This window comes from Volvox carteri (assembly GCF_000143455.1).
Source record: "Volvox carteri f. nagariensis unplaced genomic scaffold VOLCAscaffold_121, whole genome shotgun sequence".
NCBI lineage: Eukaryota > Viridiplantae > Chlorophyta > Chlorophyceae > Chlamydomonadales > Volvocaceae > Volvox > Volvox carteri.
In genome coordinates this window covers 59,563-83,262 of record NW_003307664.1, presented here as the reverse complement: position 1 = coordinate 83,262, position 23,700 = coordinate 59,563, and the positions used below count along the sequence as shown (strand labels likewise).

At 57.0% G+C, this 23,700-nt stretch overlaps 3 protein-coding genes across 3 annotated transcripts in view; 2 read left to right on the top strand and 1 right to left on the bottom strand.

Moving 5' to 3' along the window:
* Positions 1–198: 198 nt before the first annotated feature.
* Positions 199–1,036, bottom strand: VOLCADRAFT_100491 (uncharacterized protein; the record flags this gene model as incomplete). The annotated part of the gene is made up of 2 exons (XM_002959049.1): positions 199–374; positions 901–1,036. 2 exons carry the CDS (start codon positions 1,034–1,036, stop codon positions 199–201), a joined length of 312 nt encoding a protein of 103 aa, XP_002959095.1.
* Positions 1,037–6,143: 5,107 nt separating this feature from the next.
* VOLCADRAFT_100490 (uncharacterized protein) lies at positions 6,144–9,653 on the top strand (the record flags this gene model as incomplete). The annotated part of the gene is made up of 5 exons (XM_002959060.1): positions 6,144–6,363; positions 7,206–7,765; positions 8,239–8,608; positions 8,808–8,855; positions 9,388–9,653. 5 exons carry the CDS (start codon positions 6,144–6,146, stop codon positions 9,651–9,653), a joined length of 1,464 nt encoding a protein of 487 aa, XP_002959106.1.
* A 977-nt stretch (positions 9,654–10,630) lies between these two features.
* VOLCADRAFT_100489 (uncharacterized protein) overlaps positions 10,631–23,700 on the top strand; it is a gene marked incomplete at both ends in the record, with an annotated part of 15,853 nt that continues 2,783 nt past the window's right edge. Inside the window, 17 exons of the mRNA XM_002959059.1 lie at positions 10,631–11,131; positions 11,496–12,460; positions 12,716–12,867; positions 13,373–14,215; positions 14,531–14,661; positions 14,746–15,441; positions 15,884–17,666; positions 17,844–18,220; positions 18,548–18,704; positions 19,124–19,162; positions 19,613–20,139; positions 21,004–21,168; positions 21,334–21,444; positions 22,140–22,382; positions 23,266–23,281; positions 23,383–23,398; positions 23,530–23,668. Coding sequence (XP_002959105.1) covers positions 10,631–11,131; positions 11,496–12,460; positions 12,716–12,867; positions 13,373–14,215; positions 14,531–14,661; positions 14,746–15,441; positions 15,884–17,666; positions 17,844–18,220; positions 18,548–18,704; positions 19,124–19,162; positions 19,613–20,139; positions 21,004–21,168; positions 21,334–21,444; positions 22,140–22,382; positions 23,266–23,281; positions 23,383–23,398; positions 23,530–23,668 — 6,861 coding nt within the window. The remainder of the gene's footprint in view (positions 11,132–11,495; positions 12,461–12,715; positions 12,868–13,372; positions 14,216–14,530; positions 14,662–14,745; positions 15,442–15,883; positions 17,667–17,843; positions 18,221–18,547; positions 18,705–19,123; positions 19,163–19,612; positions 20,140–21,003; positions 21,169–21,333; positions 21,445–22,139; positions 22,383–23,265; positions 23,282–23,382; positions 23,399–23,529; positions 23,669–23,700) is intronic.

Genomic DNA, 23,700 nt, shown 5'->3' with positions numbered 1-23,700 from the left:
GTACTGGCGAGGGCCGGCTTGGGGAGGTTGAAGGTCGTCAGGGTGGAGGTGGTTGTGGTAAGAGGTGTTGTGGTGGAGGTGGTTGTGGTTGTGGTGGAGGTAGTTGTCATGGTTGTCATGCACATGCTAATTGTGGTATCGGGGGAGGAAGGAGGCTGGCGCAGAAGAGAGAGCAGAAGTAAGGATGGTCCGGTCGCATCACATCTTGTGGTAACGGTGGCCATGGAGGAAGAGGTGAAAGATGGAGAGGACGACGGTTTTGGTGAAGTCATGATGGTAATTGTGGTAGTTATAGCTGTGGTAGTTGTGGTAGTTGTAGCTGTGGTAGTTGTGGTAGTTGTAGTTGTGGAGGCGGGGAGGGGGGTCGGAAGGGCCTGGGGACGAGGAGGATGTGGTTGCGGTGGTGGTGGTTGTCGTGGTGCTGGCAATGTTGTTGGTAGCGTTGTTGTTTTTGGAAATGACCGACAGTCATATATGAGTGGATGGTAACGGGGCCCGGCGCTCTGCTGGTCTTAACAGGTTATGAGCCCCGAATGGCGCATTGCGCTGCTGGGAGGTCGCCGGATCGACATCCACTGGTTGTTGCCCAGAGAATGGGTGACCGGGATGAAGCACGGGAAGGCCCGGAGCGAGAGAGTACCGCTCACGGGGGTGTGCTGGAGATGACCGACACTCATATACCAGTGGATGGTAACCACAGTAATAGGACCCATCGGGGGTCGGGCGCTTTGCTGGTCTTCACAGTTGGTGGTGATGTTGGATGTTGAATGGTGGTGGTGCATGGATCGGCCACTCAACCCACCACGCCATCAGACCTATCCCAGGTCACTCCGTCAGTAAGTTTTCTGATCACCTAGAGGCGACAACCCTGTATGTAATAGGCAGAGGTAGGGAACGTACTGGCGTTACACCACTCAACTGTGCATTTACCAGCCACCAACCGCGCTGCAGCCCCTCTTTGCGAACCGATACACTGCAAGCCGTGATCACCTAGAGGGTTCCTTGGATCAGCTAGCGCGGTGCGAGTGGCTGGCATTCCTTCTACTTGGCGAACATGTCTAGCCCTTACGCAGTCACGGTGGTGGGGGAGGGGCAAATAAAGGCCAGCAGGGAAACCTATCATCATCCTCCAACGGCGCCCTTTTTAATGCACACCTTAGTTTGAGCTGAAGGCGTATTACTATTATTAGTTTATTATATATTTGTATTGTATCATAATACTATTATTATATTTATAATTATTATTTTATTATTATAATACTATTACAATTATACTATTATTATTATATTATTATTGTTATTATTTTTATTTTGGATTGCGGTTTTGCATGTTGTAGCGTGCGGTTTGCAGCCATGATGATCGCTCGTCGATCCGTAGCAGCATTATCAAGATCAGGTCCGAGTGTCGGACATTCCCTGCGGACCTGTCCAGAGGCCACAAAGGCCCCGAAACCTCTAGCATGACAGCGAACAGCATGTCCTTGTGTTCATAGCATTGTCAGGGAAGGTCATAGAAGGGGCTGGAATTCACCCCGGTACGCCTCGAGATTTCCTGTGGCTAACAAAGCAGGGGTGCGGTGGTATGCATCCGCCAGAGTACGTTTCCCCGGCGGGTAAACCTGTTATCTGCTGTATGAAAACGGCCGCGTGATCGGCTGTCGGAACCACGGTTAAGCCTCAAGCGGAAGATGACCAACGCATGACACAGGGAAGGAATCAGCAGCGCATCCAATAGCATTACGCAGAAGGAAAAGGTTTATTTACTCGCAACGGTTTGCATTTCCCGCCGATCTGGCGAGACACCGCACATGCTCATTCGACATCGCCATTGTACGTTATTCCAGCTGTTAAGTTATTATTATACGTTCGACCAGCTGTTTGTCCTGCAACGGGGGAAAGGGGTCAGAACATATTGTCGTGTGTACGAAAAGACTGTGGCCTTTTCCCGCCTACAGATCCCCGTCGGTCCTGCAATGACAGCTGCCAAGGTCCCTCAGGCCCCGCACCGCACGGGCACAGGGAAGGAAATCCATATGCCTGCTGGAAATATTAATATGAAGGATTGCTTGGTGCGCGATGGCACCTGCGACGCATGACGCGAATGCCTGGCACGATGCAAGGCACACGGGACGATACGGGAAATGTACGAGCCGCACGGAACGCCGCAACGTGCGGCAAACTGTCACAGCTTCAATGTAACGAACGAAACCATTCCAACCTAAATTGAACAAACGTTGTTCCAAAGCGGTCGCGACGTCTATCAACAGATTGCATGACTAAACGTCATGCATGCAGGGAGTTTTTACAGGTATACAGACGTCACAGCATACTTGCTTACAGATTCATGAATTCTGCGGCCAAGAATTCATCACATGGTTACGTAGCGGTGAGATACGTATGGTCAAAGTTGTATCCTCTCTCTATGATACCTAAATTTTTCAATGGTAAAGATTTCATGCCATATATTTTGAAATGCATTATAGTATTACGATTGAAGTGCTCGGCCGCTGTGCGGCTAATAGCTTGCGCACAGCTCGTTACATTATCGTGCAGGTACTGTACATGGCGAACAAAACACCCCTGCCATTCTCAGGAATTTGGGTAGCATTTACAAGCCTACGTCAAGTTATAGGCAACGCATACAGCTGTCCTAGTTAAACAGGCAGTAGACCGGTAACCTGCGTACATAACTTTTTCCCATTCCTTAACAGCATGTCTTGGGGCCAGACGTCTCACGGTTGCCAGCCCATAACAAAGATAAATTGAATGGGAATATCTACTGAAACGGCATCCCGCCGTGGATTTGCTGTCGCCGGCCTTATCACATGCCTCCTTTTATGGGCAAGCACTGGACGCGCAACTATACTTGGTCACCGGGTTGATAAATTAACCGTGGAGCGACAGAGGTAAGCCAGGGCAATCAGGCGATGAGGTTCACCGGCCATCGTCGCTCGCTAAAGCGCCGTCGCGCTTTTGCACTAATTTCATAATTAACAGTACTATTTTGTTCAGGCATGTACTAATGGAACTATTTAACGCAACCGGAGGACGCCAGTGGACGACATTGCCGGACAAAAGCGGCTGGGGTCTAGGCGCTTTCTGTCAATGGAAAGGTTTGACGGTGTAAAATATCTGTCAGGATCAAGTGCATTACACTAGTGCCGACTTGGTCATCGCGCGATTCTGCAGGCGTCGTTTGTTGCATGTCGTGCGGGAACATGGACGGTTCCATAGACCTCTGTTACTCTCTTCCCAACGTCGCTTTCGGAAGCCAGGTGGGCATCAGGTCTGAACCAGGACGCTGGCCAATGATCAGACGTGACACAAAGTTACAAAAGCACCACGGGCCGCAGAACCTAATCAACGGCAGTACGGCGTTAGGCGCCCCCAAATGATATCCAAGCTGGTTGCGTGATTAGGCGAGCTTTCGCACAATTACGCCGTGGTTAAGTCCGAATCTTTACATGCGTTCATATCGCAATGCGGCGCACATTGCACCGATGACCCCACGTACCACGTACCCGTGATGACGACTGACGAGACGGATGTCCGAACGAAACGAGTGGGTGGAAGGGATTTGCCGCCAGTTTGCCCGTTCGGTCGCATCGGAAACCTTGTACGACTTAGGGTTTTTGGTGGTCAGTTCTCCCTTTGCCAACCTACCAGCGGTTGGCAGCCTTTTGCATAATGTTTTTTAAAAACATTAGCAACGGGTGGAGGCATTTGGGATCAGTTTAGTGCGCTTCTGGATTCTCACCGCACCAGGGGAACCAACACGTAGTTCGTGTTCTTCTCCCACCGCTCCGAAACCGGTGCCATAACGGTCTGTGCTTAATCCATTTTCATGTACATGTGCCCGGATTGTCGACAATGGCCTCGATGGTGACAATGGCTCGGCCCTGCAACGGAATGGAACGGTCCGCTACCGCCGCACTGGCGTACACGGGAATGGCGACAGCAGCTGAAGCAGCCGTGCGCAACTGAGGGAACAGTAGCTGGTAAGTTCCACCTGGCATAATAAAATAATAATTTGGGGCTCGGTGGCGCTGGGCTGCATTTTCAGGACTGCGTTAGTGACATAATGAACCAGAAGAGAGAGAGAGCGAGAGAGAGAGAGCGAGAGAGAGAGCGAGAGAGAGAGAGAGAGAGAGAGAGAGAAAAAGAGAAAGAGAGAGAGTGTGTGAGTTACCTTCTAGAGCTGCGGTCCTCTCCGGTGGTGTAACCGAGGGGCCCTTGTTTCATACGAGCCGGAGGCCCAAAGCGCCAGCCTAGAGTTGTCCAAAATGGAGAAAAACACACAAGTGGCGACGAACGCTGGATACATGAGCACTCAACGCACGCCGTGGAAGGTGGGAGTGGTACAACAATGCAATGCCTGAAAGACTGGCGGTACAGCCTTTACCTTTTTTGGACAAAACCGGAATTCATCGGCATGCTTCATCCTGTCCGGCGCAAAACTGCACCCCTGGTGTTTATTTATTAGACAGAATTAGCGCTGATTTCCGAAGGTTCACTTGTCACTTGGCTCACATTGGTAGCAGCAGCAGGCACCTTCAAAAATGCCCTGCCCGAACCCACATACAATACACAGCCTCCAGGCGCCCACGCACAAGACCCACTTGGCACAGTTCCAAAGCCCCACCAACCCAGCATGCAGAACACGTCCCTTGCCTCACTAACTAGCTCGGTGCATACAGGACAACGTCTGGCAACACTCTTCTTCCCTTTCCTTCCTGAGCCCTCTCCTCCCTTCCATCCCATCTTTTGCCCTACACCTCTTCCTTTTCCTCTGCTCCTTCCCTTAACTTCTCACGACATCCTACCCACGCCTCCGAAAAAAAACCGTCAGCTCTGCTATTAGGCGGCTTTGGGCTGCGTGGTACACTCCCACCCGGCCTTGTAGAGCTGACCAGCCTGGAGGTCCTGCGGCTGGCTGACAACCGGGGTGGGTGCCTAGGCACTTGGATTGGCTGGTTGGTTGCACAGATTGTCCATTTAGCAGGCATGGGAGGACGGTCTGTCCCTGGAAATGGAGGTAGGGGGCCCTTACGGCAGATCGATGCTCGTATGGGTAGTTTTACAGGTATGGGGTCACGCACCCCCAACCATGTAACACACACACAGAGAAAAAAAGATCGATAGTGTGTTAATTAGTCATCTCACAGTTGTGTGCATGTGAGTGTTATTACATGCAACCTCTGGAGGATTTCTAGGCCTGAAAACGTTTTAGGCCTGCAATTGTCAATCCTACTCCTTGATCTGGTGCCATAGCGTGTGCACAGTAACCGTAGCTTCCATGTAGTTCAGACACAGCTTGAGAGCCTGCCCTTGGAGACGTTCCTTTTCCTTGTGCCCCTAATCCGCACCGCCGTGTTGTTGGTGTGGCTCGAACTCGGTTCGCCCACGTTGTACCTATGCTCTTAGACCTACGAGGCTCTTTGCCGCTGGAGCTGTTGCACCGGACATCCTTGAGAGAGGTGCGCCCAGGAAGGAAGGATCCGGGAACAGCAGCAACTGCAGCAAAAAACTGCAGCAGCAGTAACTGCAGCAGTAGCACCTGCAGTAGCAACCGCAACCGCAGGAAAAGGCTGTGGCATAAAGGCATGCGTCGGAAGGGTGGTGCTGGCGCTCACAGCTTTGGATACAAAGTGGTTGTGCACGCGGCAAGGGGCTTGTCGGGAGGAGGGAGAAAATGGAGGATGTTGAGGCAAGGGTTGTGTACCTAAAATCAGCCAAAGACATAAGCGCATGGGAAAGGCATTCATTCATTCGTCTGTTGGCCCCAGGCGGCCGTAGGCGCATCCTTGCGAAATGACTGCCATGTCTTGGCTTATTATGTGGCCTGATCAGGCTCTGGCAGTGGTAGCATCAGCCAGCGCCATGCAGTCACTCTGGCTGCGGTGGCAACGCACCGTTGGTACCTCCCCATTGTGTATGGAGATATTCAAGACGCCATACCTGGCCAAAAACACGATATTAATAATAATATGAGAGGCCGGCGGTCTTGAGGAATCCCCGCAACCCGTGCGTGCCTGGTTGAATATGCTCTTCATGACCCACGCCTGAACCCATGCACGTGATGTGAAGCCACATCGCGGTGGGCTCGCACCTGAACTCCCGGCTTGGCTTCGTGGTCTAACAACATGTCGTCGTACGTGCAGGTGGACATACGCGGTACGGGAATGTTGTACAGCAGCAGCCTTGGCAGCATGGCGGCGCCGGCGGCTGACAACGCCCCCGCCGCCGCTGCCGCCAGTGCAACGGCGGCGCCATCAGGCCACCAGCCACCGTGCGTGCTACCGGAGGGGTTTGTCAACTCGAAGGAGTATTTGCTGCACAGTTGGGCTGCATCAGAAGGCGACGGTCAGTGGGTTCATTTTCGTCGTATGTGCTGTTCCTGTTTTGTGTGTTGCGTCCTAACATGCACTGTGTCTGAGGCACGTTCTGGTGGCGGCGGGGTTGCTGCAGCCCGGCACAGCATATTTGCCTCGCACACGGCGATGCTTGAAAGTTATTTCAGCGTTTAAGAGTTATTTCAATGGGTTCCAGTAAGCGGGCTTACAGTACGAAGAGCGGTTTTACGGCACTGAAAAGGGCTTGCACAAGCATATATACCTTCATCCCTGTGTCTCACATGTTGCTGCTGGCGTTGCTGCGAAGCGTCTAGCTGGCATAGGGTCATAACTGCTGATAACAACAGCAACGTCAATTACCTGGCGACCTAGAAGTCAAACATTGTCTTGGAATATAATTCTTGACCCCCTTCAATGAAAAAAACGCTGGCCCCCAGCTCCCTTTCCTCATCCTCCACATCGCAACCGCAACCACAACCACCGCCAGACGCACTCCACGTTGTCCACATTGCCATCCCATGTGCCGGCGCTGGCGGCGACCGATGCTGTATGCGCCATGAGCCATCACACGCTCGGCGTCCAGCTCGTCCAGCGGCTCCCGTACTCCCGGCCATGCATTCGGTTACCCTAGTACAACTAAGGGATTTCCAGGATCAATTACAATTACGGGATCGTCAAAAACATTTTTTAATTGTGTTCCGCAAATGTATTCCATATAACAAGTTCAGATTGAAAATATGAATAATATGAACGCTGGGATCTGCATGCTGAATGCCATGTTACCAAACTAGGCAACCCGCGGTTCATGCCAACATCCGCCCCGATACCCACCACACGCCTTTCGTTTCGCAGCAACAGCCTGGCCTACCGGCCTGCTAGCGTGCAGCTCCTTCCTATACCGCCGGGAGGTGCCAACGGCCAATGGTAACGACAGCTCCGAAACTCACTCCACCAGCACGTCCTACCCAACCGCTGCAACCATTTCTACCCAGGAAATCGAAACAGCTTCAAAACCAGTCGCGGCTTCAGAGCAGCAGCTAGCAAGGACAGCCGCAGATGCAGGCGGGAATGTTCTGGGTCTGTTAGCGTCAGGCAGCTGCGGCGGAGCTCCACCCCGCCAAAGTGTAGCGAGTACGGCTGTACATGCAGGCGGCGTCGCCACAACGCTATTGTTATTTTCCCCAAGCTACTGGGGCTTCGGAACCTGCGTCTGCTTGCGGGTGCTGGGTAGTGGAACGAAATCGGTAGCGGAGTTAGGGGCAGAAACGGCGGCGGAAGTGCCGCTGCCGGCGAGGTCGGCGGCGTACATCCTCGCCGCCGCCGTCGATAAGCCTACTCAGCCGTCGCCGGCATTGGCGCCTGAGCCAGCGGCAGCGGCAGGAACAGCAGCCCCGACGGTGGAAGGTGGGAAGGTACGGCAAACACATGAAGGTCGAAATATATCACCGGGTGTCATCAGAACTGTTGTGAGGGCGCCAGTATCTGATATCCACATGCATGCTTGCGACACTGCGACGTTGGTGGGAACTTGGTAACCTGTCAAATCGGGACCGTCGCCGTGTGATCGTCGTGTGTTTGTAAGTTGTTGCTGAGTGTTCTGTCGGTCCGTAGCTGGAGGAGGGGGCTTCATTCCTGCTTAGAAAACAGCCGGCACACGTCATGTGGGAGTTTTTCTGGTTGGACTTGCGACCCTGCGTCTCGTTGCGCTGAATCATCATGCCGCTCTCTTGCTCTGAGCTATGCATCTCCCCGGCTTTACCATCCTTTCATGCATGCTGCCTCATGCATTTCCGCGGCATCCCCTTGATGATGAAACCCGTCCCCACTGCCACCGCCACCGGCACCACCACCGCCACCACCGTGCACCCCGATGGGGCCCCGACAGGTGCCACTTCGTGTAATGTTGTCTGTTGTTATCCCCGTTGGCATTGCCGCGCTCTGCGGCTGGGTGGTACTGCTGGTGATTCTCTGCAGTCGTGGCAGCAGCTGCAGCCGCTGGGCCGGGGCAACCGCCAGCACCATCAAGCCAGCGGCTTTGCGTGTGGATGTCGCGTCAGGGCCTTCCATGGCGGGTATGTGCAATACGGCAGCTGCAGCGACAGCATTAGCAGGAGCTACTTCTCCGCGCGTATCTGGGGGGGATGCTGGGGCAGCAGCTTTTGCAGCTACAGCAGCCGCAGCAGCGGTGACGACGCTGACCCGGGAGGAAGCCTTTCCGAGTTCCTTGTCCGCCACAAAGCGCTCAAAACCGCCTGGTGCGTGTGGGAGGGCAATTGTGGGTGGGTGTGGGTATGGGAGTGGCGACTGTTGGCTTGGTTCTAGGCTGGTGGGTGGGTCGGAACTCGATGGATGGCGTAACTCGGCGCCCATTGACGCCCCCATCCCCAGCACCTGCCGCTCATCCTTGGTTCTATGCTTCATCCTGCGCCCATTTTTGCATTGGATGTGTTGCAGGCTCCTTTCCCGCATTGTTTGGAGATAGCGTCACTCTAGTCGCGACGGGTGAGCGAGTAAAGCAGCTGGATGGGTGAGGATGGGTGGGTGATCGCCGGGACAAGCGAGGATGGGTGAGGATGGGTGGGTGATCGCCGGGACAAGAAAGAAAAGGAGGGTATCGCACATTGTGATGGCGCTGGGAACAACAGTATTATGTGGTGCCTTATGAATCTTGGTGGGAATGGGGACAGACGGGGATACCCGTATAAGGTGTAAAGGCACTGGGCGGGGTTCCTAGCGCCCATCGCAGGTTAACCCGTTCCTGGAGGCTGGCTGCTGGTTGGAGAGCTGCTCGCTACGACCGTCTCCTCGCAATCCACAATCCACGAGTATGCTGTCCACCTCGTCCTAACCCACTCTCTCACCTTGCAGACTCCTTTTTTAAACCATCCTTACCCGGCGCACCCAAGTCGATTGTGGCCACCTGCGCCTGCACCTGCGCCTGCACAACCATCACTAATACGCCCTCCTTGTCCTCGTCCTCCTCCTAGCCATCCTGCCATATAATACTTCCCACCACCATTCCCTTGTGTGTCAGATGTGGAGGGCAGCACGGAGCTGTGGGAGTGGCAGCCCGACGTCATGAACACCGCGTTAGCGCTACATGATAAGCTGGCTCGCTTGACCATTGCCACATGTTGCGGCTATGAGGTATACCTACGTAGGCATCTGGTGAAGTGGGAAATGGTGATGAAGTCCTTGATCATCATTAAAAACAGCAAACAAGTAGTAATCGGTGGGGACATGTCCGCATTGCTGTCAGCCCCCCACGAATCACGACCTAATTGCTGCTATGCGGTCTAAGGATCGATGCTCAACAAGTGGAAGTATATGTATTTGATGCTAAGTTCGTACATCTTTTCTGCACAAGTCTTGGAAAGGTAAGTGGTAGCGGAATCGCGTGTTCCCTTCTCTATCGACACATGCGCAACGGACTGTCATATCACGACTTATCACGACTTCAGAAAAGTAAAACCGATCGGCGGATGCAGATCCCGTGATATGCCCTCCGGGATACTACAGATACACTACCAACCTTACCCGGTTCTTGCCCCCGGCTCATAGTAATAAAACGCTCCACCTGGGTCGCTCTCACGGAAATGGATCCTGGAGCCCCCCAAATGGCTAAGTTTTCATCCGGAGGAGGACTGGGAAACCACCAGCAGGCACGCCGCGCTCCGGCGTGTCGAGCCCAGTCGAGCGGGCGAAATAATGACAAAAAACCGTGGGGTCCCCGGTTTCTTACAGACGGCGGGGCCCCCCTCTTGTACAGTCATGCGCTTCCCACCTGAAACCCCTGCTCTGTTGCTACTTTCGCCCACTGCCTTCGCAAATGGCCGTATCAGCCAAGGTTGTTTTGCAGAAATCACGATATATGCGTCAACAACTCGTTCTCAGCACTGTATGTGGGGGTTTGTTACAGTGGGCTCCAGACTCCCGAAGAGTAGAGCCATCGGGCCAGCTGGCCGTGCACTGCACTAGAGACTAATATACAAATTAAACAAAAAAATTAGACAAATGAGACAAAAAAGCACTGGTGATCTGTTCGGGTGTAAATTCTCGTATTTCACTCGCGTTTCACTGCATTTCACTGTATTTTCTCGTTCGTTCGTTCTTTCGTTCATTCGTTCATTCATTCATTCGGTCATCAGCTCATTAGTTCATTCGTTCATCAATTTATTAGTTCATTCGTTCGTTCATTCGTTCGTTCGCTTTTTTATTTTTTCGTTCTTCCATTCTTTCATTCTTTCGTTCAATCGCTCGTTCGTGTTTCCAAAGAGATGTCTTTTGTGAGTTGCATTGTTTATTGCTCCAACGTACGATCACAGGTCACCACCGAGGGCGACGCCTTCCTGGTCGCCTTCCACGACCCCGTGGATGCGGTTCGTTGGGCGCTGCTACTGCAGTCGGCACTGCTGAAATTGGACTGGCCACCGCTACTGCTGGAACACCCGCTATGCAGGCCGCGGCCGCTGGTGCCAGTAGCGGCAGCGCCGCCGACGGCGGCGCCGGCAGGAGGCGCCGGCGGTGCCGCAGCTTCCTCCTCTGCTCCGCTGTTGGTGCTGTTCAAGGGATTGTCAGTGCGGATGGGCATCGCGACAGGTGTACCGTCATCTGTACGGGAGCACCCTGTGACCCGGCGTATGCAGTACACTGGTGCCGTACTGCGGCTGGCAACGGGCATTGCGGAGCTTGGTTCGGGTGGTCAGATTCTCGTGGAGCCGATGACGTTCAAGGGCATCCACAACAAGATTGAGGAGCTGGACGTTGTGGAGGCCGAGGTGCAGGAGCTGGCGGGTAGGTCGATGCAGGCGGGGTAGGTCGATCACGGGACATTGCGTGGGGCCGCACGGGGTACGAGCCCCGGGGTGCAGGAGCTGGTGGGTAAGTCAATTGAGATTTTCAAAGCGGTGACGTGGCAGAGGCAATTTGCCCGTGCAGCTGCCCGTTTTCCCCATCTGCTTCCACACGCCGAAAAATACTTTCCTCCCCATTACCGTATTCCGCTTCAGCTCCCGCTACACCTCTTCCCCATGTCGAGCCTATCTACCCCCCCCCCATTCGCCACTCCCCATTTTTCACTCGCTACTTCTCATTTTCCACTCCCCGACTCGCATTTTCCATTCGCCTCTCCCTCCTCTCCAGGCCATCCGCATCATCATTGCCACTCTCGTGCTTCCCGCACCCACAAACCCTCCATGCTCGATCAAATTTGACGGATATTTCACCATGCTTGACGGATACTTTGACTATGTATGGCGTGTTGCGGTGTTTCCTCTCTTCCGGACTTCTTTATGTGCAGACAAAGCCAACTCCAAGACGAGCCACGTGTCTGGGACCCACTTGGCCGCCACCACCTTGGCCACAGAGGACGACCCCTTCACGAATTGGACAGATAGCTCCCGGCAGCTGCTATCCGGCGGTGGAGTCCCCAACGATGCTTCTTCCCATCACCACCAAAACAGCCGTGTCCGACCATCCCTCAGTCGCCACACCAGCATAAGCTCCCGCCAGCAGCTGCCCCTTAAGAGTCTCTCTCGACTGTCCCTAGGACAGTCCGCCGGTGCCGGCTTGGCGGCGCATGATGCCGCCGCTGCCGGCGGCGGCGGCGGCGGCGGCGGCGGGCGCGGCCACATGTTTCGTCGGGCCAGCTGGGCACGGTTGGCAGTGCCTACCGCCGCTGCAACCGCGGCATCAGCTCTGCCAACACTGCCCCCTCGTAGTTTCGTGCAAACCGCCTTAGGCAGCTCTCTGCCTGCGCACCTCAGCCGCGCTGCATACATGCCGCACATTCAGACGCCGCCGCAGCCGTCACTTTCTCAACATGCTGCTGGCGGCGGCGGCGGCGGCCCGTCGCGCAATTACCACCCGTCTAAGTTTCATGTTGGCGCCGGGGTTTCAGATGTCAACGGCATCGTAATTGGCGGCGGTGGAGGCGGCGGCGGCGGATACCTTCCGAGCGTTTCGAATTACGGCTCCTCCATGTTTTTGACATCGTTCGGTTCTCCTGCGACAGGGGCCCTTGCGGGTCCACATGCACACGCGGCTGGCGGTGGGGGCAGTATACCGCCGTTAGGTGTGCTGAGCTCCGCCAGGGGCTCAGGCGACTGGTGGGTCGCATTCTCCACTATACTGGCTGTATGTATGAATGTATGCATGTACGTGTAGTGTGCTATATGGACACACATAGACATACATACAGACAGGCATACCGGCACACAGATGACATGAACAGATAGGCATACAGACAGATGCAGACAGACACATAGACAGACATGTTAGGCGCTTTCACCGCACAGCGTTTGGCAGATCCCGTACAGCCCAGCCCGCCATACCTCCCCCCATCCCCAACTCGTTGTGCGCAGGTTTGGCGTAAACCATGCACTCCTGGGCTACGCAAGTAACAATGGGACACCGACAGTACTGCAGTCGTTGTACGGCAGCAACACGTCACGTGCATCCCGACCACTCACGCCCTTTGGTGCGACAGTGTGTGACTGGTGTGGTGGGAAACCTGGTGGGAAACCCCAGCACGCGGTGCATTGCCGAGTCTGACGGTTTGCTGGGTTGACGGGGGCCTGTAGGAAAGGGGCTACATGCCGTGACGCCCGACCACCCTACACAGCTGGGGGCAATGTTGGCCAGGAAGACTTAATGTCGTATTTGGGGGTTGGGAGTCGATGTTGGATGTTTACTGCACCAGCAGCGAGCTGGAGATGCTGATTCACGGCAAGCCAAAAGCGCCAAAAAGATGGGGGTATGCCCCGCTGCCTTCTATAACTTTCTGGGACGAGGATAGACCGCCGCCAGGCGTTGGACAGCCAAACCCTCAGGAAGCCCAACCGCGCGGAAATCAACCGTTCAACAACCCCCAGCGTCCCAAGGGTCTTCATATTTACTGTCATATTCTTAAGGATCCTAAGCTCGCAGTTCCTTTACTTGCCAGTTTTAACTTGTGAGAGGTTGTGAGCTTTGATTGGTGCGGCTCCCATTATGTGGCATGGTTGGGAATCGAACTGCAGACTTGGCGGCACTTCTGGGTAGCCGCGCGTCTGTGGAATCCGTCTCGGCGGCGGCGGCGGCGGCGGCGGCGGCAGCGCCGCCGGGCGGAAGCTTTCTGGTTGGTATGCCTTCAACGGCATTAGTTTCACAGATGGTGTCTCCGCCTCGCTCCAATCTTCAAGGTCTTTTCCTGCGCACTATCACCGCTGGCATCATCAGCGAGTCCGCCACCAACACTACGCCATCCAACTCAGATAAGCGCTCCAACGGCTTCGTTCTGCCTAATGATATGGGCCAAGAACAATGCTCGCACAACAGCACCGACCCTGCCGCCGCCGCCAACGCCGCCGCAACAACGCTGCCGGCACCGGAACCAGCGGCGCCGGCGCCACTTCCTGAGGCCACAAGTAAGGCCCTTGCTGGGTTCGCTGCTGCCGCCGCCGCCGCCGCCGTCGGCGGCGGCGGCGGCGGCAGTGGCGAAGCACTGCTGCACGCGCCATTAGCTGCCTTCATGGCTTCCAACACCTCCTCGGACAGGTTGGCTGTAGAGCTGGCGGCGGTGACGCTCCAGGGTGGCTTGTTCGGCGGCGGCGGTATCTTGAACACCGCTGCCATCGGCAGCGCCGCCAATGCTGAAGGCCACCAAGCACGCATCGGCGGCGAACCTGCAGGAAGCCGTCGGCTGGCAGGCAGTTCAAACGGCATAGCGTTCTTTCATGGAAGCTCCGGCGGAGTCGGGAGCTATAACCTCTTTGACCGCCAAGGGAAGTTGCCGTCAGCGACTTATAATCTTCACGCCAGCCCGGGACCCATCGCTGAGGCCACGGAGACGCCACCTTGCGTGCCGGCATCGTACGGCGTCGGTGAAGAGCGCACAGACACCGCCGTTGAGCTGCCAAGTGAGCTGCCCAGCAGCGGCGAAGGAGCCGCAGGGTTCACCGCCGCCGCCACCGCCGCCGCCGCCACCTCCGTCACCATTGCCGCCGCCGTCGCTCTCGGTACTGCAGCGGCCGTGACGCGCAATGGCTGTTCACAACCGGAGCAATTCCTTTCGACGGATCCAGGCTGTAGCAGCAGCGGCAGCGCTGCCGCTGGGGCTACCACAGCCTTAGGGGCGCGTGCCGCTACAACCTTTATTAGCAGTGCTGCTGCAGCCGCCCCTCGCGCTGCTGCCGCAGTCGTCTCTACAGGCACCGCCTCCGCCAGCGCATCGGCTGAAAACTATGCTGACGAGGACGAGACTTTGCTCGACATTCTGATGAGTACGGCAGGTTCCAGCGCCCCAGGGCGCCACGTCAGCGTTAAGCAGGTACAGATGCAGATGCCCGGAGGCTTCGGGGGTACCCAGTCCTTACATCTGTCACGTACATCATCCCTGTCCACCATACTCCAGGCGCCGCGCATACTGCCGTACACTTCGTCATCCTCGTCTTCGCGATATATTGCAGCGGCGGCGCTGGCAGGGTCGGCGGGGATGGCGACGGTGTCACTGCCGGATGCCGGCGTGCAGCCACCGGCGGGGCAAGTCGGCGCAGGGGCAAGTCCGCTACCTGGCTTGGGACCACCGCCGTCGCCGGGCACATCGCCAATGCAGACCATTGACTTCCAATCCGTGGCTTCCTCACTCGCACCACGTCGGATTGACGGCGGCGCCGCGGATGCAGCAGTGAGCATGTACGGGGACCCAGGCGGATGCGGCGACGGCAGAGCCGCCGCTGGTACCGCCACCTCACACACCCGACGTGGCTGCACTGCCGCCGCTGCGGCGACCGCAACGGCGGGATCCGAAAGTTTCAGTTTCGTGCCTGTCGTACAGAAACTTGCCGGCAGCCATAAGGCCTATCCGATGGCTGTGAAGCACTGTGAGGACTTCAGCATGGGGGTTGGTGTTGGCGGCGGCGGCTGGGACGGTGGCGGCGGACTTGCCACATCGCTGGCGGCGCTCCCGCCTCAGCCTGCCGTACCACTAGGTCGGCCATCGGCGCCGCGACATGCCGCCGCGACCACCGTGCCTCGCGGGGTCCGCAAGTCTACCTCGTTCATAATGCCCGCGGCGGCGGCGGCGGCGGTCCCTCCAGTGACTTTGCCGGTAAGGAAGAACTACAACATCACACACCCACGTGCGGAACTGAACTCTGCTGGTCTCTGGAAGGTGTTCAATAAGCCGGTACAGCTCCTTTCAGACGTTACTATTGTTGGAATCGCCATTGCGGTGGCATAGACATATCGTTCTTGGGGTATGTGGCAGTTGAGGCATCAGTTGCCTAATTTGGTAACAACGACTGTTCCCAGTGAGACAAGGTGCTGCAGATTGCTGGCATGTGCTGTCGTACTCCGTACTACTTGTGACGCCCTTAATCCGTCATCTTCTTGACCCCTTCATGTCCTTAGCCTTATACGCCCTCCACCTCCTAATCCTTCGCTTCACATGCTTGATCCCGCCACGTGTGGGGGAACCCTACTCCGAGTAGAGCGAAAGGCAATGAAGCCTTGCATTGGCCAATGCCCCGTTCCGTCTATCGCTCCTGCAGACATCGTACGTCGGCTCGTACTCCCGAACCGCCGCCATTGCCGCCGCTGCCGCCGCCAGTGGCAGCGGCGGCGGCGGCCAGTCCCTTCCCCGCAACTTCGGTTGGCACACATCCTACATGGTACGGACACCAGCACAACATGACACCACCAGCCCGCGCCAGCACCGCGAGCCGCAAGCAATGGATCCACGGCTGCCGGCACCACCTGCGCCGCCGCCAGTGCCGTGGACACTTGCAGCCACGACGGCGACGTCATCAGCGGAGCCCATGTACGGCAATCTGCGGCACAGTACTAGCGAGCGGCGGCAGCAGCTGAGGCGCGTAGGGGATGTGCCACCGTCGGCGTTAGGGCTGACAGCCGCACTCGGAGGTGGCCGGGCCGCCGACGGAGCCGCGGGCATGTGTGCTGGCGGCGAGGCGGGAGGAGGGGCCGGCGGCGGCGGCGGCGGAATGGGTGCTGCAATGGATTTCGCAACGCCGGCATGGCCTTGCGACCTGACGAGCTCTGGGTCGCAGAGGCGTGAGCCCGACGTGAGCCTCCGTGCCGCCTTCCCTCACACCCATGCTCACATGCAACCATACCCCCAACCTCAACCCGCTCATCATCGTCATCACAACCACCTCTATCAACATCTTCAAGCCCACTTCCAAGCGCACCTGCCCGCCGCCACCAGTCCTCATCGACTTGCGTCCTCCAACATCGCCTCCGGGAACACCTCCCCCGTCGTGGCACCGCCGCCGCCGTCGTACTCCCGGAGCTCCGCTGGCAACAACGCTGACCACGACGGCCCTGGCGCCGCCGCTGGCGGCAGCGCTGGCGGCAGCCGATCTCGATCCGCGCCAGACGATGCTATCGCCGTTACGTCCACTGCTTCAGACGCAGCCACAGGCACAGGCGCAATCGAGGATTCGCCGGCAGCCAACGAGGGCAGGTTCATGTCGTCACCACGGCCACCTGCAGTGCAAGCACGGTCGTTACAGCAGCACTGTATGCTGCCGTCGGGCGGTTGTTCGTTGACCGGACTCTCGGCAGCACTCGCAGCGGCGGGCTGGAGTACGGAACTGGGATCTGTGGCTGGGCGTCGTGTGGGTGGTCCGTTAGGTTCCGTCGCGGGGTCCATTGCGAGTCGTGCATATGAGAGCGTGACGTTGGCGCTGCCGGCGGGGCCCGGCAGTACAACCGCTGGCTGCGGCAGTAGTGGCATCGCCGGTGGCCTTGGCATGACCGGATGGCTGTCCGTCGCGCAGCTTGCAGGACATCTGATGCTGGGCTCAATGAAGGGCCGCGGCGGCAGCGACGCTGGCTCCGCCGCGACGGAGGCGCACCTGCAAAGCGGCGTCGGTGTGGCGATGGTTGCTACAGCCGCCAGCACGCCGGCGGAGGCCCCGGACGTGACGGGGCCGCCTGCGGCTACAGCTGCGGCGGCTTCGCTGCCGCCGCTGTTTGGCGGCTTCGCCGGTACAACTGCCATCAGCGCGGCTGCCGCCGCCGCCGCCGCTGCCAATGGCGGCGGTAGTGGCACTGCTTGTGGAGCAGGAGCACCAGGGGCTGCTGCAGCTGCAGCTTCAGCGGCAGCGGCAGCTGGTCCCGGTGGCGCTGGCCGCCAGGCAGGCCCTCCGCCACGGCCGCCACGTACGGCAGCGCAACCGGGGGTGAACGCCGCAAGCGCCATTGGTAGCGGCTTCGCTGGCATGAACCACTGGCGCTCCGCGCACGGCAACCAGAGCGCTGCAGATCTTGATGGGTTAGCGGGCAGTACTGCGGCCTGGGCTCATCCTCGAGGTACGGCAGGGAGGTACGGTGTACACCATGTACGGTAGGACGAGTTGCATACAAATGCACGATGCAAGGTTTAGTTTTAAATATTTCCTCACCCAATTAGCCGGCCCGGACATGGCGTCAGAGTCTTTTAATAAACCTCCTCGACCCTTTAAAATCCATCTGTGACAGCACACACAGGGGGCGGTTTCGGAGCCGTTCCCACACATGGGCCCCATGTCTCCTACCCCGCCTCTGATATGGGTGGCGGCATCAGTGGCGGCGGCACGGTCAATCGCGGTGGCGGAGGCGGCGCCAGCAGCAGCCATGCCTCACTGCCGCTCTTTTGGCAGGAGCCCCACGGCGGCGGCGGCGGCGGCGGCGGCGCGGCATCGGGACCGTCACCGTTGCCGCCGCCGCCGCCTCCGGTGGCTGCGCCAGCGGCTTCTGCGTTGTTATCACCGGTCCGAAACTCCCGGGAGGGGTTTATGCTAATGCTTCGGTCGGCGATGGCGATGGAGATCACTGGCTCCTGTGCAAACATGACGGCCAAGGAGGCGCGTGACCTTGCAAACAATGTGGGTCGGGGAGATAGGGCGGCCTGGTGGCGGTGGTTCAGACAGTCGGGGGCGGTCGACTCAACCCACAACCGCCTCAGTTGTTGTAAATGTGTCCCTGTGCCAACATCAAGTGTACATGTTACCAAACGCTGAACAATTATTTATTATTTAACAGTATATAATTATAGATAGTATTGTACTTACTTAATTATAATTATATGTTTAGCCCTACGCCGTATTCGAAGCCCTAATGCTATTACAAAGGGTTAGGATTAGTTGTCGTTTTGAAACCTTTTTTGAGGCCTATGCCAATGCCGTACGCCTGTACCGCACCCCACAATCCAGGAGGATTTGCCGGAGGGAGGAGAGGAGGAGGCGGAAGGGGTAGAGACGGGAGATGTCAGTGGGACACGGAGCCTCTCGACGTTGGAGCCCGTGTACGGCAAAGGGGAGGAAGACTCGGCCACCGTACAGCCGCACAGAGAATCGGCCACGCAAGGAGGTAAGCATGACACAGATTTGGAATTGTCTAGGAGCTGGATATAAGACTTCATCGTTGTCGCCCTGTGGGCGGCTGGGTGTAAAGGGCCCTGCGTTGCATGCCCGATTTTAAACGTCGAATGTGTTTCATAGATTCTTTGAATGTTTACCAGCTCTTTTGGAAAACCCCAAGGGCACGGCAAGGTAACCCTTCTGCGATTTGGATCCAAGCTGCACGTTAATCCGTTTCGACCTGCTGGGGCTCCCGTTTGCTCTTTTCTTTTCTTTACTTGATAGTATAGTACGGCATTTAGTTGACCGTTTCATCATCAGATAGGGGTTTCGTACATGCCTTGAGTCTCCCCTTGTGACTCTTTTGGGTGGCTGCAACTGCACCGCCCTCCTTCACATGCACACACGCACACACACACCAACATGCAGGGATAGGCACGCATCCTGGTAATGGGACGCTAAGGACATGTGAGGGCACTTTATTTTCTGGATGGTGCTCTCTCTTCTCTCATGAAACGTATAACGCAGTTACGTGAGCTGACGTGCTGGCGGCCTCCAACACAGCCCTACATGGGCCAACGCAGCTTTAGGAGAGTGTGTATTAGACAGGTATAAGTAGACACCATGTTGAAGGGGTTTGTAGGGGATGTAAATCCAAGCGCCAAATAGCGTTCCCACACGTCCACCCAGCATCCAGGCCCACACCATTGCCCTCCTCCTCCTCCTCCTCCTCCTCCGCCCCATTATCCTCGTCATCATTCTGCTGATTATCGTCATCATTAGCAGCAGCAACATTCAGGAAAAATCACCCCTTTCAAACTTGAAGGAAGCCCAACCTATCCGAATCCCAAACCCCTATTCGACTTCCCTATTCATCTTCCATTCTCCGGTGGCCTCCGGATCCAATGCCCTCTCCAGTCGTACCCATGTCGGGCCAGACGACCTCCCAGGAGCATCCCACTGACAGCCACGGCGTGAGCATCTTGGCTGCCGTACAACGTGTCAGCACCCGCCGGTTGTCGCATGTACGGCGGCCCTCCATTGTTGAGGGCCGCGCCAGCGGCGGCCTGAGCCTGTTCCGCCGACCCCGGTTGATGCAGACCCATGGGACGTCCGGGCAAATGGCATGGGAGCGTTCCGCGTCGGTTTCTTCCAGAAGGCTCCTCAGTGCATCGTCCCTCGCAGAGCCGGATGTACAACCACCTAGATCTGAGGGCGCGGAGCCGTTGCCGTCGGGTGGAGACAACAACACCGCCCCGGCACCTACCGCGGTATCGTCCACATCCACAATAGTGCTTGCGCCGGCGGCGGCAAGGGACACGGATTCCGGTCCTAGGATTCACGGTTCAGGTTCGATTCGCGGCTCGGAGTTCGTTGGAGTTCATGCACGGCGGCGATCAGCGATCGACGTCCCCACATCAACAGCAGTGCCTTCGGAGCAGGAAGTATACCGTTCGCCGCTGTCGTACAAACTGCTTGGGGACAAGACGAGGAGCATGCGGAGGTATGTTTTGGTGTGTGTGTGCGTGTGTGTGTGTGCGTGTGCGTGTGTGTGTGTGCGTGTGTGTGTGTGTGTGCGTGTGTGCGTGTGTGTGTGTGTGTGTGTGTGTGTGTGTGTGTGTGTGTGTGTGTGTGTGTGCGTGTGTTGATCGGCACTCGACAGAGCGGAATATTCGGGGCCATGGGGTAAGGAAGGATACACGCGCGACACACAAATGTGTGGTGTGCGTGCGCGTATGGTTTCCCTGGTGCCGAGTACGTGTACGAGCGATGTATTGCCGTACCTTACGTAAGGGCTATGGGAAACGTCCTTTGCTAGAGCGCCTTTTCCCATTGCGCTGCTTATCGCCACCAACCGACATAGTAACCAACCAACCAACCAGCTAACCAACACCCTAACAGGCACGTGCACAAGTCCATCAAAGGAATTGTGACGGGTGGCTATCATGGCTTCCATCGGCCCTTCCTCGCTACTACAGGCGCGGTTCGAAGTGTGATCTTGTAACTAACCTGCCTAACACATACATATATGTGTGTACCAGCGTACAAACGTACAAACGTACAAACATGTAGTGTGCTCGGTGTCTGTTGTTCAATTTAACAATCGCATCTGCAGCTTGGCCAAGCTTCGAAGCGGAAATGGGGCAGCGCCGCAGGCGGAGAGGAGGCCCGCAACCCCGTGGACTTCGCGCACAGCCGCTCCCGCCGCAGATGCTGCTGCGGTTTCGGAGCCGGCAGGAGCGGAACCGCCAAAACCGTACCTGTCTGCCCCATCCTCAACGACGCCGCGGCCGCCGTCATCACTGCAGCCGTCCCATCACCAGCCGGCACCACTTCACCATGACCGCAGCTTCGCGGGTGTACGGCAACGGAACATCGCCAGCCATGCACTCTTAGTCATCGACATGGGTGTGCACCGTTTGCAGCTGCCGGCGCTGGGCCCGGCGTACGGTGATGTGTACGACGGTGTTCAGGTATGTAAAAGCGTACGTCAGAAGAGGGCCGCGTGTGCGGTGGACGACAATCTCCTGTAGTCATGCCAACATGTATTAAGGCCAACATGTGAATGTCGCATGCTGGCATATGCTGACATACATACGCACATCTTCACTCCCTCACTCACTCACTCGTGTCCGCAGGTGATCCAGCTGCTTCCCGCACACCTCAAGCACCGAGCCGCCTACCACCCGCCACTCAAGTCACAGGCGCAGCTGGCGCCAGGGTTCTTTGATGCACCAGGCGCAGCGCAGGTAATATGAGAGGGTGGCGAGGGGGGCGAGGTGGTTGGGTGGGCTCTGCAGGCCGCAGAATGTCTTAGAATGTGGAGCAGGACGAAAGTGGAAGTGCAGTTTGGGGCACACAGGGATTGCTACGTGGTGACGGGAGATGTCGACAGTGCATACCTTCACAGTTCGGTAATCGTGCAGCAGCAAGATGATGCCGTCCCCATCGCCGCATCATCATCCCATTCCCATCCCCACCTGGTGGGGAAGAGGATGGGAGCGCCATCCCCACCAGCACTTTCTGCTTCTCCCACCCGGATATCTCTGCATGTCGGTGACATGTGGTATGGATAAATACATAAACTGCAATTCCTCCCACCTTTCATCAAGACTACATGAAACTGCTCCATGCCAGGTGTGGTCATCTATCCAACCATGTAACGGTGGGCCCAAAAAAAGGAAAAAAACGAATTCAGAGCGGCCCTACATGAAACTTGCATTCTTGTGCATGTGCCGTGGCGTACAATGTAGGGGTGTAGGAGTTCATGTAATCCACGTGAAAGACTACCAAAGCCAGCTGCCACCACACTTCACTCAGTTCTGAAACGTTAGACCAACCATCTAACCTAGGTCTACAAATCCCGGATGTCTCCCTGTGCGCTGCTGCGGTTGCTGCTGCTGCTGGTATCCCGTAGGCTCTCCTTCCGTGCCCTCCCTCCCAGCCGCCCTCCTTCCCGAGGCTGTCGCTCATGTTCATACAGCCCGCCGGCTACTCCGCAGTCGCAAATGCCAACCTCGAGGTCGCAGAGCGCAGCGGTGCTGTATTTTGCGCCGCTGTACGGGAATTGCTGCAGATGTACGGCGTGTACGAGTGCCAGGAGTACGAATGCACGTTTATGGTGGCGTGCAACAACCCACGGATGGCGGCGGAGGCGGGGCTGGCGCTGCAAGAGTGGCTACTCCAGGTGAGATCATACATGGTGTGTATTGTAAGCTGTGATCATTTACAGCACAATATTTTTTACTTTACGGTGCCCTTGGCCAGCTGCAGGGCAGCCACGGCAGCCAGCGCTACCTCCTACTGCTCTGATACACCTCTAAATTCTGCCTTTCTTTGCCTTCTCTCTCTTTTGGCTCGATCGAGTTGTAGAGATCCCGAACTGTATAACCCCTTGCGAAGCCTGTTTGCAGGCATCCTTGGTTCCTTCCCCAAAGATCCCTAAAACCCTAAAATCCTATAACCCGAAAACCCTATTAATGCAAACTGAAAGCCTTAACAGGGCCAGCACTGCTGCTGATCCTGACAGTCCTGCCACTAGTCAGCTGAAACCCATTGCTGCTGCTGTGGCTGCTGCTGCTGCTGCTGCTGCTGCCGTGAATCGGGGCGGCAACCACAGGCGGATTGGCCGTCTGATCTTTTTGAACATAGCTCGGGTCGACTTACGCTCGGCGCCGACGGCCGGCTGCTCATGAGGTGAGGAGGGGACAGATATCTGCAGGCTGCTGAGTTCTCCGATTGAGCTCTCACTCCATCCCCATTAATCCTGGCCCTTCTCCCTGAACCACGTATTTCCAATACGGCCTCCTTCCTCCATTCTCCCATTTCAATTTCCAACACGTCAGTCGGGTCTGGATCTCCATTCCCAACATCATTCCCTCGCCTTTCCTCCTCCTTTCTCCTTTCTTCCCCTCCTCTCCTCTCCCTCGCCGCCGCTCCTTCCCACTCCCTGACCACCTTACCCCCGCCTCCCTGCACTTTTCACACCGTCCCACACCCAAACACCCCACACCCCACTTCCCACCCACCCGCACATCCCTCCCTCCCTCCCTCCTTCCCCCCCTCCCCAGGGGCTTCCGTGCCAAGGTGCCCACCCGCACTTCCCACCCACCCGCACATCCCACCCACCCGCACATCCCACCCACCCGCACATCCCTCCCTCCCTCCCTCCTTCCCCCCCTCCCCAGGGGCTTCCGTGCCAAGGTGCCCACCCGCACTTCCCACCCACCCGCACATCCCACCCACCCGCACATCCCACCCACCCGCACATCCCACCCACCCGCACATCCCACCCACCCGCACATCCCTCCCTCCCTCCCTCCCCCCCTCCCCAGGGGCTTCCGTGCCAAGGTGGGTATCTTCACGGGCGTCCCCTTATCCGTGGTTCCTCACGCCACCACGGGACGTGCAGACTACTTCGGCGCCATAGTCAACCGGGCAGCAAGACTGATGGCGGGGGCCAAGGCAGGACAGGTGGGGGCGGGGGGGAGAGAGAGTGTGTGTGT